Genomic DNA, 15,840 nt, shown 5'->3' with positions numbered 1-15,840 from the left:
CCTTCAAAGAAGGCATGATATACTGACATGTTCCTGCTTTTGAAATTTTGTTTCTTATACCTTTTCCTCTTCTCTCCTTTCCCTTAAATACATAAATATACTCCAAAGCTGATCCCTCCTTGTCAGGAAAATAATCGAATTCCTATCCATAATATAATGAATATATGAAATATTAATGTATTTGTCACTATCACTATTATTTTCTTAGTGGCCACACCAGTAAAATGACTACAGGATTTGTTCTGGGAATAGAATTACTCAGTTTCTTGGTTTGCAAAGTAGAAACATTTCATAAGCATTCAAAATCAGCTCAAAAAAAAAAGTTTTAATTTTTCTGAGGAAGATTCACCCTGTGCTAACATCTGTTGCCAATCTTCCTCTTTTTTTGCTTGAGAAAGATTAACCCTGAGCTAACATCTGTGCCAATCTTCCCCTATTTTGTATGTGGGTTGCCGCCACAGCATGGCTGATGAGTGGTGCAGGTCCATGCCCAGGATCCAAACCTGCAAACCTGGGCCACTGAAGCAGAGTGTGCTGAACTTAACCACTCTGCCATGGGGCCAGCCCTGAGTTAGTTTTAATTTTTAAAGAAAGCAACAAAAAGGCACCCTGATATAAAATATAAAAACACATTAACCATAACATTGTATTTTAAAAGATGGGAATTTAGTTTATACTCATTTTATATTAAGATATAAGTTAATGACTTACACCTTAAAGGATTTATCATAAAATGTTACTGCCCAGTGCATTTTTGGAAACAATAAACAATTCAGAGAATAGTATTAACATTCATATATGTAATTAGAGTTTACGAATGTACAAAACTTTGAGTAATAAACACTAAACTTATGTTTTAAACATTCAATAAGCCCATTCCCCCCAAATTATTTGATTACAAAGAAGCACAAAGGGTTACTAATTGTGGCAAAATGTAAGAAACAAGGCAGGGGAGGCAAATACAGAGTTGAGAAGATAAGAATATCCAAACAGTTTTATCAATATCAAAAGACATCAAAACATCTCTTACAAAGGAAAACAAATCCATATACTTAAATATTAGTTAGGTGAAAGAATATTATAAGGTATATAACATTTATTTTTTCTACATAAATTTGAATATCTTAAATTTAATGCAAAACACCATGTTTCAATTCCAATTTGAGAATATCATAACATGGAGTTCTTGGTGAATCTAGATGTGATAGGATGAATATTTAAATAGACCCCAAAGATCATATCAAGTTTTTTTGGTCATCATTGTTTTAACTCTTTAATGTTTTTCTTTATTCATTGGACTAACCCAATTTTAGAAATAAAATCCACAACCAAAGCACATATAATGCAGCTATTTCTGAAAAAACGAACTAGGATAGTCTTTAGTATGTCATTAAAACAGTGGCCGTGGTTAAACAAACAAGCAAACAAACAAATAAAAATTACTGCAACTCATGTATGATAAAGTTACAAAGCAAAATGTTACAAGTTTTATCTAGTGTATTTGCACTGTAATAAAAGAAATCTGGATAATGTCAGTAAAATGTGCTTGATTATTAAGAAATAAAATGCCCAGTAAACACTAGGTTGTGTTTAGGAGAAGTGCATTTGTCCTCACATTTTATATCAGGAATGTATGTTCACAATCTACCAGCTGTAGTTTTGATTTACTAAGAAATGTAAGTATTTAATCCTGGTTCATCCTCCCTTGTTTTAACATCTTCACTTGGAGATCAGGCACTTTGTGCCCAGGCATATGGCATTGCAAATTTCCTAAAAATGCATCCATTGATAGTAGAATATTTGTACTAAAGTCATAAAGGAAGAGGATATCTTCATTTAGAAAACAAAGTACTAAATTATAATTTTACAGTCACGACACAAGCCCCAGCTCTTCCTAGGCACAGTGGAGCAACCTAAAAAGAAACAAAAAGACATATCTGTTGGGTTTGTAGGTAAAAATGTTGATAATACCACACCAGTTGGTGAAATATTGAAACAGTCTGTACTGGTTGCTAAAGAGCTGCTGCTGCCAGCCCCTGCTGTCCTGCTCTCATCCTCAAGACTCCCCTTCTGATGTCAAAGTTTCATAGACTAAATTGTCCGGGGTATATCACATGATTATGTAGTATTCACTTCTATTTAAAGGTAATTTTTTTTAACGGTTCAGGAATTGGTCTACGTGAAACACCATTTTGGCCAAAATGACGCACAATAGGAATATAAGGAAATGCTGAACACTTAAAGTAACTTTGTGACCAATATGGAGAAAATAGCAAGTATTATTCAGAGAGGCCCTTGTAACAGATGTGCTGTCTCAGAGAGAGTATACACAACACACTGCATGCCTAGGATCTTCTTATTCCAGGGGAACCAGTAACTACATTTTTTGACTGCCTTCTCTGTGCATGGCTGAAAAGTCTCAACACATTCTACCACTTTTTAGCAGAGTAAATAAATATTAAATACCACCCATCCAACTCCCTAGGAGTGGAAACAGACCTATGAATAAATTTTATGACAGTGAGAGAGAAGTGTGGGGTGCTAGAGGAAGGAATATAATCTTATTATAGATAAAAAATAACTCTTAAATTTTTCACTTATTGTCTTTTTTTTTTTTTAAAGTACCCTAGACACTGGGCAATTGATAGTGGAAATGAAAGTGTGGACAAGGATAGTTTTTAAAGAATGACTACTTTGAGCACAGTAAGAATCTACGCATTTGAACCAAGAGAATTAAGACATTAGCATTTGGGGAGGGTGACTGATACAAAGCACCAAGAAAGTTTGCTTTGTACTTATATATGTGGGGGTATGTAATAAAGTGTTTCTGTCAACTACATGATATCAAAATGACTTCCTAATCAGTTTGACCTCTCCCCAGACCAACGAGTGGATTTTAAGAACACATCGGAATTCAATTATAAGAGAAGTCTCAGTTGTTCTCCATCTGAATCAGTTGTTTTGATCACTGTTATCTCTTCTTGAACAATCAAATAACCTATTTTAAAACTGTATCTACTTACAGTATTCTAGGAGCTTATTCTAATGCTTATTCTAAGTCATTTAAATCAAAACGTCTGTTTGTAATTAGCAGCTGTTCTCAAAACACCCAGACACTAAATTCCTACATTGTGAACAGCTGATGTTGTCATGACAACCAGCTAGAAACTTTAGCTTAGAGAATTTATAAAATACAATGAAGTCACCTCCTGGTTTGAGTCAAGGCTGGTAGTGGGGTGAGTGGTGGCTTAAAATGTTATAATCTCATTTCATTCCCTGCACAAATGTCCTCTCATTCATTTGTTGGAACGTTGGAAAGGAAAACATTAATTTTTCAGATACTATGGTTATGAGTTCACATTTAGGTGCTTTAAAATAGTAATAGGCATGCAAACAAAATAGCTGTATGGTTACAGATTATTAATTTTGATACAGAGTGATTCAGCATAAAGTACTAATTATCTGTAATAACAAGTGTCAAATACTGGCCAATAGATTTCTTTATAACTAGCCTAAGGGTTTAAATCAAATACAATTCAGAAAAAGAGATTCTTCTATCTCTTATGGGCTCTTTGGTTATCATTCACAACTACTTCTGCCATGGTGGGAGGCTGATGGTAGGTAATCAGACAATTTCTAGTGAACTCCTGTTGCTCTAACTCAAGCCCTCAAATTATGCCTTTTTCCCTCCCCCAAGAGATCTCACTTATTTAAGAAACAAGATCAAGGTCACACAATGTAAGTCTCTTCTTCTATCCTTCTCTTCACTTAAAAACTCCCTCTACCTTTCTACATTCATACTCTCATCTTTTCCGCCAACCTTGGAGGAGAAGATCTTTCCTTCAGTCTGAGGAGGACCTGTCTTTGCTCTCAATTCTGTTTCCCACTCTTCTTTCAGGAAAAGTGCTCTTCAATTTTGCTCTCTTTCTAGCATCTGGAATCTCTCTCTACTTTCTTGTTTTGACCTCTGTTGTGAAAAAAAAGCATTGGCTCAAATTCTAACACTGCCATTTATTTGCTGTGTGACCTTGGGTCAGCTATTTGACCTTTCTGTGTCTCAGATTCCTTATCAGATATAGTGGGCTTATGGGCTCTTTGGGGCCATAATAGTGGGGAAATAATAGTTTTTACCTTATAAGGTTATTGGGAGGATTAAATAAGTTCTTTAAAGTGCTTAGAACAGAGCCTGGTACATAAAATGTGCTCAATAAATGTTAACTATCTATCATCATCATTTTAAAATCGCATGCCCCTCTACCTCCTATATTTACTTTTATTCTTCTCTTTACTGTTTACACTGTGTAGTGGCTTCCGCTTCTATCACATTCTCAAAGGTCCTTACAACTTCATAAATAAAAAATCATCTCCATTCTTCCTTGTACTGTTGAACCTCTCTCCTCTCTTTAAAGGCTCTATTCCATTATCTTCTAAGGCACTCGCTGATCACCCTTTGCTGTTTTTTTCAGAAGCTGCACCTCTCAATCCAACCCAGTAACTGTATATATAAAGAAAGAATAGACAGGACTTGGTAATCTCTCTCAAATCCATTTACATATTTAACACTTCAAGCCTTACAACTGAAGCAATCTTCCAAATGTTTTCCTGTTATCCAGCCTTCACCTCCCCTGCCCCTAACCCAACTTACCCTGTCCCCAGCTGCTGGCACGTGAACTTTCTATTACTGTATCACTCTCTTGGCTAAAAGTCTCCACTGGCCTCTCATTACCAAACTCTTTAGCTTGGCCTTCACAGACCTCTATCCTGACCCCAACCTTCCTCTCCAGTGAGAACTCCTACTCTTCTCAAGAATGGATCCTTATAACCGGACACACTTCCTCAATATATCCTGCATGTTTCTGCTTCGGTAACATTTCTTTCATGTTTTCTCACACAATTTCCCCTTTTTTTCTACCTTTTCGAATTGGATCAATGCATTAAGTCTTAGCTTAAATCCCACCTCTTTCTCACTGAAGCCCTTTCAACAACCATTTTCTTTTTTTCTCTTTGATTTCCTACACCACTCACTGCCTATACCATGGGACACTTCATACCAACTGCTGTACATTGTGGGTTCTCCCCTTACACATGCAGACTTTACCTACCTAAGTAGTTAAATTCTATGACAGTGGGGATTCTCATAAATTTTGTTTTCTTGACAATACTTACCATTGCTTCTTGTAGGAAAACTTTGGCTTAATTAAACATCTGATTGTCTTTTATGTATCAGATACTGAATTGGGGCACAAAATTCCTGATTCTGTTCTTGGTGATGATGGAAAGAAAGGTCTCAAAAGATCATTCCTAGAAGTGTTAGGCCTTCCCAGAAATAGACACAGTTGGAATTTTTTCTGTTAATAAGCTTGCCAGGTCAAGTTTCTTACTTGTTAATGTAATTTAGTGTTGCCGTCTTTATTAGGTTATGACCAGACATTTGATCTGCTCCCAAATATCAGTGGCTTGAGTATTTAAAAATTATTGGTCATTTATGGGTAAGTGGTTCAAATTTTTCTGACTACTATCTTTGTTTCTTATTTTCCACAATCTCCCCTCTTTTTGTTACAGCCTTCTTGTGCTCCTATTAGCTCTATCAATGCTAGAACATCCCATCAATTCCCAGCAAGCAAATGTTGGCAGAACAACTAATAATAATTTCTCTGAGTATTAACTTACACTTTAAAGATACTTTTGGATTTTAATTATATTATAAAATTAAACATTCCTTCTTGTTTTCTTATATTTAATTGAGGGATGACTATCATGTTTATGCTATATATTTCAATATTGGACAAAATTGAGAGGATCTGTTTTATCAATAGAATTATTTTAACAAATACAGTGTAAGTGTAATAACGAAAAATGAAATGCTATACCTGGGTCCACTCATTTGTCTGGGGATCATAAGCTTCCACTGTATTAAGATAAGTTTGTCCATCATACCCTCCAACAGCATACAATTTATCACCGAGTAAACAGACCCCCACTGCATCTCTGCTGATGCTCATAGACGCCACTGCAGTCCACATATCTGTTTTAGGATCATATCTGAAAGAAAATTTTAGAACTGGAGCTGACATTGTTTTCACAATATTTTTCATATAAATAGTTTTGTTCTTTAAACCTATCTTTTGTCTTATTATCTGCTATATAAAGTACATTTGAACATATTTTAGAGAAAAATATCACGATGTTCTGAAAACTTTTACTTACAATATTATAGATTCATTTAGCAGATGCATAACACTTAAACTATTCAAAAGAGCTAATGCAAATACTAAAAACTATTTTAAGGTTTTAGATTGCCTACTGAAAATCTGAGAAAATCAATACATGAAGCTCTATACAAGATGACTTACAGCCTGAATCACTGAAGCTGTCCATTTCTAAACGTTCTTGTTCCTTTCATGAAGTATGTTAACTAGAACCGCCAAAAGTTGTCTATCTAATAGCAGATACATCATACTAAGATGACCTATATTGCTCCTAATACCTCTTGTATCAATGAGCAACTTTTCATTAGGTGCAGTACTACAGTGAGCCTGTAATTTATGGGGCAAAGTGAATAAAGACTTCTATATTCCTTTCCCGGATTACAACAGGTGACAAGCGTAGTCTGAATTTTGTTTTCCAAATACAGGCGAAATGCAGGTGTAACTTTCCTGCTTTCTCATAAAACACCAACCAACTCTGCTTAGCATTTGACAGAAAGCACTCACTTCATCAACAAACCTTTTTCACTTTTTATTCTTCTTCTAGTCATTTATAATTGATTAAATAATACACACACACTCACTCATTAGCTTCCCATTGCTCTTTAAAAAATCCTTAATAAGGCCTCAAGACTCTACATGATCTGCCCCCGTCTTCACCCGACTCCTCCTCCTCTCTCTATCACTCTTTTTTCTCCAGCTACAGTGGCTGCCTTCCAGTTTCCTGAATGAACATATTCCTTTCTGCTTTGGGGTGTTCATACATGCTCCTATTGACTCCACTTCCTGAATCCATTGAATTTTCTCCATTCCTTGAACTAGAGTGAACACAACAGATGGGAGCCTGAACTACTGTCCAAATCTTCCACTGATGTTAGGCTCTTTACCTGGCCCCATACTTGAGTTTCATGAGGCCAGTTTGGATGACTTGTTTAAGCTTTTAAGTCTTATTAACCTTTTATTTGATTTTATTATTTTATATTTCATTTTATATCAAAATGTGTTAGAAATGTCCCTATCCTTTTCATTTCTTATTTAGCCTCCGGCCCCTAATTCATTCTCTGAAATTCATAAAACTCCTTTTCTTTTCTTATTATGTACAGTGTCCAGTACAAAATAGGTACACAACAAATGTTTGTCATTTGATTCAATTAATAAATTATATAATCAATTCTAAGGTAAAGTTTAAGTAGGCAGTAATATGATGAGAGCAGAATCTGAGCAGGCTGTTGGGAGACAGACTGAGAAATGGCCAGAGCAGACAACCCAATGTTTACAAAGCTCCTAAGGAACTGCCTCACATGTGGTAGATGCTCAATAAAGAGTTATTAATTCATCTGGAAGTGTCAGAGGCTTATATTTGTTTTTTTATCCCTAGTTTTCCTTCACAGGAAGTTACCTCTCCACACAGTCTGAGAGTCTGGAAGTCAGGTTGGATGCGGGAGCATCGTGTCCTCCAATAGCATACAGCAATCCATTCCAGGTAGTCACCCCTACTCCCCCTCTCCTTTTTGACATTTGTGCACAGAGTGTCCATTTGTTAGTATGAGGATCAAAACATTCTACTGATTTGAGACAAGAACTTCCATCACGACCACCAACTGCATAAAGTCTGTAAAGAGAACAAACAGAATGATAAATAAGAAATAGTGCTACTATTATGCTCGAGACAAAGAAGTTATTCTTATGGTATTTCGTTGAATTTCAAGGTGCCATCGATTATAAGACACACTGTCAATTTATGTGCCATCAAGAAAGAAGATGAGCTATCAATTAAATGACACATGTATATATCATATATATGTATACACCAGATATCACTGCGTATACATAAAAAAGAAAACAAACTCACATGAAAGCAATGACAACTATTTCATAGCTGCCATCTATTTGACAAGTCACCACTGATTGTAAGATGTACTGCAATTTTAGAGATGTTAAAATGTCTTAGTATTGATAAAATATGGTATAAAAATATACCACGACTTATGTCTTAAATAGCTATGATAAGACTTGGTTATAAAGGAAATAAACAGCTTCTCTGAATACCTACCACAGATTAGGCACTTTACCTGTATTAATTTAATCATCACAATGATGCTATGAGAAACCATTTGCATCCCTATTTCACAGGTGAAGAAACGTGCTCATGGAGATTAAGAGACTTGCATGGGGTCACCCAGTAAGAAGCAGAACCGGGACACATAGTTATATTATTGAGCAGTTGTACTGTCAACAGTCATCTGGGATGTACTTGTAATAGTGGAATAGGAGAATAAAAGGATAGCTTGAACCAATGGTATATAAATTAATATTTATTATATATGAAGAGTGATCTTTCATTAATTTAAATTACTGCAGAAATGGATACTGTGAGTTATATAAAATAAATATGATATGTTAATGTCCTAAACGTTGCCTAGTAGATCAATTTTAATTCATTATCAATCAATATACTACACTAATTTAAAAGAATTTTACTCCAAACTTAAAATATATGTAAAATATTTTAAATATTTGAACATCTGAATATTTTTTACTAAGCACAAAATCTTCTTGTACTTACTATTCACTTGGGAAGCTTTTTATGGATATTTTTCTATTAGTTTTTTAAAAAGAATAATAATTGAGTCCATTGCTGATACAAAAGGTCACATATTTTGAATTTATGGATACCTTAGTTAATACTTCAGTATTTTTTTATTCTTAAGAAATAATATTTGAACTATACCAAATTTCTGCCAATTAAAACTCTAAGTATTTATATTTGGGTAAATATAGATATTTTAAAGACATATTTTATAATTTTAACTCATTATTTAAAGTACACTATGCCACTCAAACTGGTTCTTGAATAAGATGACCACATCTTATAATAACACATGGTTGTAGCAATATCGTGTTCTAAACTTAAACTATATTAATAGTATGGAAATCAAAATTTATTTGAAACTTTAATCTGCTAAAATTTTTATCTGTTATAAGCTAATTTATTACTGTTACTGTTATTTTATTTATTTATTTATTGTTTTGTTACTGTTCTTAATATTAAACTGTTCTCATCTTTAACTAATACTTGGTAGAATAATTATCTGAATATCAATCACAAAACATTAGAAGGCGTCAACAATTAGAGAATATCAATAATTAAAAATACACGTACGTACACACACACAAACACACATACACACACAAACACACAGACACACACACAATAGACTTCAAGGCACCCCACTCTCTTAATAGTGAATTCATGGGTCTCTATTGTGAAAAGTGGTATAGTACAGTGATTAAGAGCATGGACTCTAGAGCCAGACTTTCTGGTTTTGAATCCTGGTTCACCACGTACTAGCTGTGACTGTGGACAAGTTATTTAACCGCCACCTGCCTGAATTTCATCATTCATAAAATCTGTAAGACCTACCTCATAGGATTATTGATGATCAAATTTAAAGTACGACTTTGAACAGTGCCTTACACATAATAAACATGGTGTAAATGTTTAAAGGGAAAAAAGAATTCTGTCTCTACTTGTATTCTTTTAGGGAATGGCATTTTTAGATCTTGAGTGTACAAACAACATTTATACCGAGCTTATATTAAGGGCTAAAATGTGTTGGTAACACTTTCTGAAGAATCATTCTCTCAAGCAATGGTTTTTAAACTGTATTCTAAGAATAGCATTCTGTGGAGGACTTGAGGGAGTCCCAAAAATGGTTTATATGAAATTCAAGTTTTAAAAAGTAGTTTTAATTTTCAAAAATATCACCTAGCTCAATTAAATGCCATGGAAGATTCAAAACTCATCTCTCTTCCCCATGACAGTATCTATTACAATAAAAAGAGAAATATTATGTCAAATTGTGATATATCATACTATATATTTAAAAATAAGATTTAGGTCTTGCCTGACTTTTAAAATTATGATCAAGAATGTAAGTGATTAGTAGATATTGTTTGAGATTCAACTTAGGAAAAAAAGATTTCTACTACTTTCAAATTACTTGAGCAATTTAACTGAAGAGTTTTCTGAGATTTCAATTAAATTGAAATCTAGTAGTGAAAATAACTTAACCATTTTCAACTCCTTATCTGTGAATCAGGATTTTCTTCATACTGGACAACCAAAACAAAACATAGAAATAATCTGGGTGTTCTTTAAAACAGTCTTATTCTTCTACATTGATTTTTACAGTAAGGAAATATTATAAACTCAAACTTATAATAAATTTAAAATAAATTTATAATAAACTTAAACTTCCATTTGCCTTAAGTAGTGAACTTTTTGTAAGATTTCATTTGAAAGAGAGATTCTACTGCCAAAAATATTTGCCAGCCAGTGGCTTCTGAGCGATTGGAAGCCTGAATAAAGCTTCTTTCTGTCAAACATGGTAGAAAGAAAAATTTTAACACTTTAAAATTTTTAAGATACAGAATTTAACTCATAAAACATTGAAACAGTTCCTTCCTAAAGAAACAACTGTATTTTGCAACAAGAAGCATTGTAAAATAAGTTAAAACAACAAAAATAGTAGTTAATCCAGGCTTATTCATTTCATAGATTAAAAAAACTGAGGCACAGAGAAATGATTTGTTCTAAATCACAAAGGAGTAGTAGAGAGAAGATGCATAATTAATTTTTTTCAATCAACCACATACTTTTTTGTTTTCAACTAACGTAAATTCTATTTTTTCCAGATTCTGGATATGTACCTAAAAATGGAAACTGACAAAATAGTTTGAAACATTGCTACTTTGTTTTAAAGCAAGCTTAGAAAAATGCTGGTTGATGGATTAACACATCCTCTTCTTGGGGTGATTAAGCACCACTGCATCTAAGTGGTACCAGGATATTCTTCAACAAGGTTGCACACTTCAGATTACGTGCTGGGTACTGTGCTAGGTCTAAGGAACAGAAAGTTGGACCATGTCACTCAGGACCGTGATCTACTATAGGAGATGGATCAGTCAACTACACTAATAGAGTAGCACATGCTGCAACACAATTATACACAAATTATGCAGAGTAAATATGCTGAGGATGAAATGGACAATGAGCGTAGGGGGAATGAGGAGATGGGAGTGGGGATTGGAGAAAGGTTTCTGGAGGTGATTTTTGAGAAGGTTTCTAGGATGCTGAGTTTGCCAGGTAGGAAAGTTGGGGAAACAACATTCTAAGACAGATGGTATGGGTTAAAAGATGATAGGAGTGTGAAACAAAATGTATTTTTCACAAATAGGTTAGTTCTGCTGGTGTGTAATATGCACGGGTAAAGGAGAGAGAAGAGTCTAGAGAGGTGGACAGAGGCAAGATCATAAAGGAGCCTTGGTCAGATAAGCTATTGAAAGGTTTTAAGCAGGAAAGTGACATGGTCCTATTTGTATTTTAGGTAGAACATCAGGTGAGTCTCTAAAATGAGGGATGAAAGGGAGACAGTTAAGGTTAGGGGCAAAGTGACCAGTTTGGAAGATATCCCAACAGATCAGTTACAATCACAATGTAGATATACTATACTTTCAAAATAAAATGTCTTAATATTTAGTAGATAAGAGATGCTTAGCCTCTGATACGATTATTAGGTTGCCACAGAATTATACTCAATAAATTGTACTTTAGGTAGGTTAAAGACTGAAATATTTATTTCTCATTAGAGAGAAGGAAAGGTAAGAAAGTAAGATACTTCTATGCCCAGAAGTCCAGGCTACCATAGGTCTGGAAATCAGGTTTTAGAGAAGGCAGTTATTCTTCTGTCCTCTATTAGAAATAAATATTTCTAGCCAGAAATAAGGGCCAAGAAATATGCCACTGAACAAGAAACAGTCCAATGAACAAATCCCAAAAGTTTACACTACAGGATCAAAACTGAGAAGATATTGTTCAGTTTTCTTTCTTTTTTCTCTCTTACTATACTCTGGTGGCTGACTCTTCTACCAAAGAATTAGCAAAGATATGTAGTGATGAATTTTGAAGTTCTTTCTTTAGCTAAAACAAATGAGGGGAGGAGTATGGAGATCAGATACATTTAACAAGTGGGTTTCTGTTTCTCTATCTTACTTGTAATAGTGCTAAAAAATAACAAAAAGTAGGATGTAACTAAGAGGAAACAAGCAAACAAGGAAACAAGACCCTACGTCATAAAATATAAAAATTTTACTAATATCTTCTCATTTTTCTTTTAATAGTCAACAGAAGTCTATAAGTAATTTTAGGTCTCTATAGTTTAACTTTGATTCCTTCATCTTCTGGAAATGATGATAAAACATTTTAAGTGAGTCAAGTTATGCAGCAAACAACTTTTATTTAATAACCATACAGACCTTCATTTTATGGAAAGAAGGCTTGAGAAAGATATGTATTTAGTCTCTGAGTCCCCAAGAGCTATTAGTGATGGCTCTATCCAAATCTGTTTACTCTATTTAGAGCAGACATGAAGCACCAGAGCACCTCTTTCTAAATCCATTCCACTTTTCACCAGTTTACCGAGACAAGAAAGAAGTGAAAGTAAAGATAAATCAGTAGAAGAGATTAGAAGGAATTATTTAGGGAAACACTAGAGAGATTATACTACTTTTAAAAGACTATATACTTTGAAAGCTATATAAACCACCAGATTTTTTGCTATACTGAATATTTATATAAAATTTCTTCACTCAAAATGATAACCAGAAATTTATAATATCTTACATTAAAATGAAAACCTAACTTAATGTTGAGCTATTTATATTTAGAACTATTATAAAAGAGACTACTTTAGAAGTTTGTTTATATCACTCAAAGTATTTCTTTCATGATTTCTGTATATCTTTAAGTTGAATGTGATTTAGCTTAATAAATTTAGCTTATTGTATTTTAAATGGAACTTTAAATATTTCCTTACTTTCCACTTAGTACTGCCACACCTACTGTGCTCCTGGGGGTGGACATAGTGGCAACAAAATTCCACTGGCGAGCCTGAGGGTCCCATCTTTCCACTGTATTCAGATAGCTCCAGCCATCATGCCCTCCTACTGCATACATGGGACCTTCCAGTACAGCCACACCTACAAGGAGACAGGAAAGAAGTAATGATTTAAAAATCACATTTTGATTGAAATATAAGTACAATGAACGTTACACATGCAAATTTGACTAAGCAAAGATTTACGATATAGATATCTGGCTTCTTCACACCTCCTCTTGGTAGGTAGGTTGGTGGGTGAAGGGGAGAAACAGCACCATAGCTCTGGTCTTAAAAGTTTTAGAGGCAGTATTATGAAGTCCAACAGTGGAAAGTTATTCAAAACCACACAAGGTGTCCATATTACCACATTTAAAACATTTTTCAATAATATGAATTTAAGATATATTTGAAAAACTATTTCTATTCCTTTACCTCTATTAATTCAAATTCATGAGATTTTACTATGGTAGTTACATTTGCTACCATAATCTATTGATGTGATTCATCACCAGGGAACTGAGCCAGATTCATCTGTTCATTTATTCAACAAATATCTATTGAGTTTCTACTAAATGTCAGGCACTTAATAAAACGTAACAGATAAGGGCTCTGCCCTCATGGACCTAATATTTTAGTCAGGAAACAGACACAAAATATATTTCAGGTATTGATAAGTGCTAATAAGAAAAATGTAACAGAATAAAAGGGCAGAGAGAATCAGGGAGGACCTTTCTGATAAGGTGACATTTGAGCAAAAACGTGAATGAAATTAGGAAACCAGACATAGAGATATCTGGGGTAAGAGAAGGTGAGGCAAGGAACAGTGTGTACAAAGCCCCGGAGGCATGCTTAGTGTGTTTCCAGTACAGCAAGGAGGCCAGTTTGGTTGAGCAGGGTGAGTGAGCGGGAGATGAGGGAGAGTGTAAAGCCAGATCACGCAGGGTGGTCGGGACTATTGTAAGGACTTGGGATTTTTTTTTTTTTTTCTGTGAGGAAGATCAGCCCTGAGCTAACATCCATGCTAATCCTCCTCTTTTTGCTGAGGAAGACGGGCTCTGAGCTAACATCTATTGCCAATCCTCCTCCTTTTTTCTCCCCAAAGCCCCATTAAATAGTTGTATATCATAGTTGCACATCCTTCTAGTTGCTGTATGTGGGACGTGGCCTCAGCATGGCCGGAGAAGTGGTGCATTGGTGTGTGCCCGGGATCCGAACCCGGGCCGCCAGTAGCAGAGCACGCGCACTTAACCGCTACGCCATGGGGCCGGCCCAGGACTTGGGATTTTATTCCAAATAAGATGGAGAGCCAGTAGAGGGTTTTGAGAAGAGGTGTGACATGATCATAGTCAGGAGAAATACAAATATGTATCACTTAAGGGCCAAAGTACAAATTCTGTGATACAAATATATTTTAATTTGTGAAATCATGGCCAAATGAGATATAAATATTCATCATTCATGTATGACCCAAACCAACATACCATTCCACTCAGTATTGGATACGGGATAATACACACACACATACATCTGTAGCTCCAATTATATATAACATATATCCAATTATATGTGTATGTAATTAATCAAAGGGCTGAAAGAAAAACTAAGGGGTCCATCTAGTCCAGTTCCTTAAGCAATAGCTTTGAAAAGAAATTTTAGCAGCAGAACCACTTTTTCAAATAAAATATTTATGTAATTCTCACATATAAGGAGATAAAAGGAATGTTTCTTAAGTAAAAATTTCTTTTATAAGTTCAAATTTATAACATTTATTTATTAAAAGGTAAATCAGTAAGAACAAGGCTTTTTTTTTTTTTTTTGGTGAGGAAGATTAGCCCTGAGCTAACATCTGTTGCCACTCCTCCTCTTTTTGCTGAGGAAGACTGGACCTGGGCTAACATCCGCACCTATCTTCCTCCACTTTATATGGGACGCCGCCACAGCATGGCTTGACAAGCAGTATGTCAGTGTGGGCCAGGGATCCGAACCCCAGGCCGCCACAGTGGAGCAGGCGCACTTAACCGCTATGCCACCTGGCCGGCCCCGAACAAGGCTGTTTTGAATGACACAAAAATTTGAAATAAAAACTTAACTTTGAACTATATGATCATTCTCCCTTGAACCTGCTGCAGTTCAGTAAAGTCTTTTGTATGATATCTAGAACTAATGATAGTGTTCCATGCACAATCTAATCTGCACATAGCTGAATCATGGGCATTCTCACTCTATGTACTGTATCTATAAGAATTTACCTTAAGTTAGAATTAAGTTTCTTTTCCCCATGGTGGGGGAAGTATGCATTTGAATCACACTATTGACCCTGGATTTTATGGTCAACCCAAATTTTTAAGTCTTACTCATGCTGCTTTTAAGTTATATTTTCCTATTCTGTGTCTATGTAAGAGTTAATTTTACAAACTCAAGAGTAATTTATAGTTTTCTTTGTTAAATTTCACATAGTTAATTTTAAGCTCCTCTCTCAGTACCTTAGCCCTAACAGTCTGGTTTTACTTTCTCACCAAACTTAAAATTTAAGATCACCTTTCACTGAAACCTAATCGTAACGAGTAGAATCTCTTGTCTCTTTGATCTTCTGCTGTACCCACTACCATATCAATCTTTACGCGTACATAATTTTCCTCACTAGCTACTGGCTTTTTTGAACAGCATGCACTCTGGTGCTCAGTATTAATAAA

General features: G+C 34.8%; 1 protein-coding gene across 4 annotated transcripts in view; it reads right to left on the bottom strand.

Moving 5' to 3' along the window:
• Nucleotides 1–305: 305 nt before the first annotated feature.
• Nucleotides 306–15,840, bottom strand: part of KLHL5 (kelch like family member 5) — a 78,910-nt gene continuing 63,375 nt past the window's right edge. For all 4 annotated transcript variants that reach the window (XM_058546905.1, XM_058546902.1, XM_058546903.1 and 1 more), the window contains 4 exons: nucleotides 13,085–13,247; nucleotides 7,606–7,818; nucleotides 5,871–6,042; nucleotides 306–1,913 (listed from right to left, as the gene is read on the bottom strand). In XM_058546905.1, coding sequence (XP_058402888.1) covers nucleotides 1,857–1,913; nucleotides 5,871–6,042; nucleotides 7,606–7,818; nucleotides 13,085–13,247 — 605 coding nt within the window. In that variant the 3' untranslated portion in view covers nucleotides 306–1,856. The remainder of the gene's footprint in view (nucleotides 1,914–5,870; nucleotides 6,043–7,605; nucleotides 7,819–13,084; nucleotides 13,248–15,840) is intronic.

Source organism: Diceros bicornis, chromosome 8 (assembly GCF_020826845.1).
Source record: "Diceros bicornis minor isolate mBicDic1 chromosome 8, mDicBic1.mat.cur, whole genome shotgun sequence".
Classification (NCBI taxonomy): Eukaryota; Metazoa; Chordata; class Mammalia; order Perissodactyla; family Rhinocerotidae; genus Diceros; species Diceros bicornis.
This window is presented reverse-complemented; position numbering and strand designations above follow the sequence as displayed.